The 3,277-nt window shown below is 50.4% G+C and overlaps 1 protein-coding gene across 1 annotated transcript; it reads left to right on the forward strand.

Moving 5' to 3' along the window:
* Window positions 1-242: 242 nt before the first annotated feature.
* On the forward strand, window positions 243-2,924 carry KLF2 (Kruppel like factor 2). The gene is made up of 2 exons (XM_029282964.1): window positions 243-1,083; window positions 1,628-2,924. The coding sequence occupies exons 1-2, from the start codon at window positions 264-266 to the stop codon at window positions 1,801-1,803; spliced, it is 996 nt and encodes a 331-aa protein (XP_029138797.1). The 5' UTR covers window positions 243-263; the 3' UTR covers window positions 1,804-2,924.
* Window positions 2,925-3,277: the final 353 nt, after the last annotated feature.

Consider the following 3,277-nt stretch of genomic DNA (forward strand, 5'->3'; position numbering starts at 1 on the left):
TGTTCTCCGTGACGCCTTCGTGAGGCTGCCTGGAAACAGATCCGGGGGTCTTGGGGCGGGGGGGGGGACGGGACCCCGACCCCTCCCCGGGCCAGGCCAATCTCTCGGGCCAGTCAAGGCGGGCCTGGGACGGAGCTGCTTCCGCGCGGAGGTCCCCCGGGCGGGCGAGCAGGGTCCCGCCGGCCGGCCGACTGGGTCAGCGCCTACTAACTCGCCCGCTTCTGCTCTCCTCTCAGCAATGGTCCTGCGGATTGGAAGCTGCGATGCCGTTCAGCCACTGCCCCTTGCCGGACCTGAGGTCGAGGATGGAGGGTGTCGTCCCTATCAGGGACGAAGAGCTGAGCACCGTGCTGGATCTGGTCCTCTCCATGGGCAGCAGCGACAACAGCCTCACCTCGGACCTGCCTCGGGGAGATTACGCCAGGCCGGACGATTTTTACGGGATGCATTCGGCGGCCGGATACTACAGTCCGATGGGGACTCGCACGCCGACTCCCTACAGCCCCGTTTTCTCTGCCGAGATGGATCCCGCCGAGCTGGAAGCGGGAAATTACGCCCACGGGCATTTCTTCGTGGGCTGTAGCTCGCCCTTCGTGGACAGTGTTAAACCGGAACCCGACGTGGACACTTACGAGCCTCCGCCGGGCCTGGGCTCCCAGGTTTGCCCCAACATCAAGCGGGAGACCGCCCCGGCGCCCTGTATGCTGTCTGGCTCTCCCCAGCTGCCTTGTGCAGAGACCCCCCCAATGAGCCCGGATGACCTGCTGATGGCCTCCAAGCGCCACGGACAGTTGATGCCTCTCACCCCGCAGGGCTACCACCCAGCCTTTCCCCAGCCTCAGTACCCCCAGAGAGGCTCCCCTTATGGACTCTTTGATGAGAGCCTCCCCTGCCAGGCCTCGGCCTCCAGGACCCTTCTCACCCCACCTGCCTCCCCCCTGGAAATGCTGGAAACCAAAACGAAGAGGGGACGCCGCTCTTCGTCCCGCAAACGGACTGCCACGCACACTTGCACTTACGCTGGCTGTGGAAAAACCTACACCAAGAGCTCCCACCTGAAGGCACACCTTCGAACTCACACAGGTAAGCATCCTTTATTGCCTGCTAGGAGGAAAGGGAAGGCGGATTTGGACCCAAGGGAGTAATAAGTAGCTTGGCCACACATTATGCCATGAAAGCGGGTAGGTTTCTTTCGAGGAAGTGGCAGCTCACTTTTCAATTAGAAAGTTTCAGAGGAGCCAAAGTTTTCCCCTTCTCCTCCTGAGGTTTGCACACATTTCGGGAGGGGTGGACACAGAGGGAGGCATAGTTATGCAGGTTCAACCGAGGTCATAATGGATATTTTACCTGCCCTAAGGGAGTATAGGGCAGCAGAGAGCACATCACAATGGACAGGTGTGAGGTATACAGCTGTCAGAAAAACCACAGGGACTTTTGGCTTTTTACAAAAGGATGCTTTGGCAGCCTTTCCTACTTAGGATAATGGGAAAGGCAGCTACATTTATAAGGCATATAAGTTTAATAAATGAAAAAGGCAGATCCTTTCAGAAGGAACACCGAGCCTGGTGGTCACTCTTGGCCTGGCTCATGCCAATAATTTTTTCCCTCTTTTCTCCCCCCGCAACAGGTGAGAAACCTTACCACTGCAACTGGGAAGGGTGCGGATGGAAATTTGCTCGCTCAGATGAACTGACCCGCCATTATCGGAAACATACTGGGCATCGTCCCTTCGAGTGTCACCTGTGTGACCGGACCTTCTCCCGTTCTGACCACCTGGCATTGCACATGAAGAGACACATGTAGTTTTCTCACCCTTGTGGCGTGACCTGAAGAACTCTGGGGATGGGGGGGAAATCTTGTAGCTGGTACTACTATGTCTGTCGATGGAAAGACTTGGAATGAACCCCGACCCGAGGAAGCCAGTCTTTCCAGTGCTTCCTGAAGAGGCCAAGAACCTGACTGACTGGTCTTCTGCCATGGAAGAACAGGACTTATTTATAGGATGGAGAAGAGACCAAACTGGGCGATTGCAGCTCTGAGATCAAAAGCAGACAGCACTTGAAAGAACTGCAATGTCTACCATGAACAACACGTGGAAGAGTACATATTTAACCTTACAACCAAATGCATATTATTTCACCCAATAATTTCCCCAATTGCTACTTTTGGCTGCGAAACTTGGGACTCTGAAAAAGGCAGAAAAAATGGGGATGCCTTTAAACTGGGGTGCTGGAGGTGACTATTATGCATCCCCTATACACAAAAATAACAAAGAAATCCTAGACTGACCCTCACCAAAAATATTACTTGAAACTGAGATTGTCAAACACGAGGCTGTCATATTTTGGTCATGTCATCACAGCTGACACACTCGAAATGTCAATTGTGCTAAGAGTGATCAGCAGAAAAAAAGAGGGGCTGCCCCAGCACCTGCTGGCTGGCTACTATAAAAGATGACAGAGATGACCATGGCAGACCTGAGGGACGCAGTGATGATCCAGAGTGGCTGAGGGTCAAAACAGCTGCATGGCTGACAATGACAGAGAAGAGACAAAGGGCTGGCTATATGTACATAGCTGACCATGCTCAAAACATAAGCTGTATTTGAGGACTGTAAGAGGTTTACTGTAGCCAAAAACAAAAACTTACTTTCTGAGACAGGAGGTTCTCACTGAGAACATGCCAAATCTATGCTGTACACTCAAAGTGTGCACTCAAGGTGCCTTAAACTAGAACTACTGGGATACAGGTCCTGTAAATAAACTTGCCTTTGGACCGGAATTGTATAAATATTGTAAATAGTTCTATAATGAAGTTGGAATATAAACAGGAGACAAAATAGGTTTTTTTTCTCTGCCTATTCTTTTGTTTTAAATAAATTTTCTGAAAGCTGTTAAAAAAAACTTTTCTAAAATAAAATAAATTTGAATTGATGCGTCTTTCACCCTTATTTAAAAGTCATTTGCTGAGAGTCAAATGTCGAAGTTCAGTGACAGGATGAACCAGGCTTGTCTTAAAAGCCGCTTTGCTGTTCTACCAATGTCTCAGCTGCGCCATAGGACGGCTTGGTAGCAAAACTGTCTCTTGAGTTCAAAAGCAATCAAGGCTATAATTTGAGTCTCGTTTTTAGTTTACTTGATAGCTATTTTGGTAGCACCCTCAAATCTCTTCCAGATGTAGATACAACTGTGCCAGCAGTAAACCTGTAGGCGGTTTTGCTTGTTGGTATTTTTTTCTAACTTTGGAACGTAAACATCATTTTTCAGTAATTATAGAT

Source organism: Protobothrops mucrosquamatus, unplaced genomic scaffold (genome assembly GCF_001527695.2).
Source record: "Protobothrops mucrosquamatus isolate PMUCROS unplaced genomic scaffold, P.Mucros_1.0 scaffold6, whole genome shotgun sequence".
NCBI lineage: Eukaryota > Metazoa > Chordata > Lepidosauria > Squamata > Viperidae > Protobothrops > Protobothrops mucrosquamatus.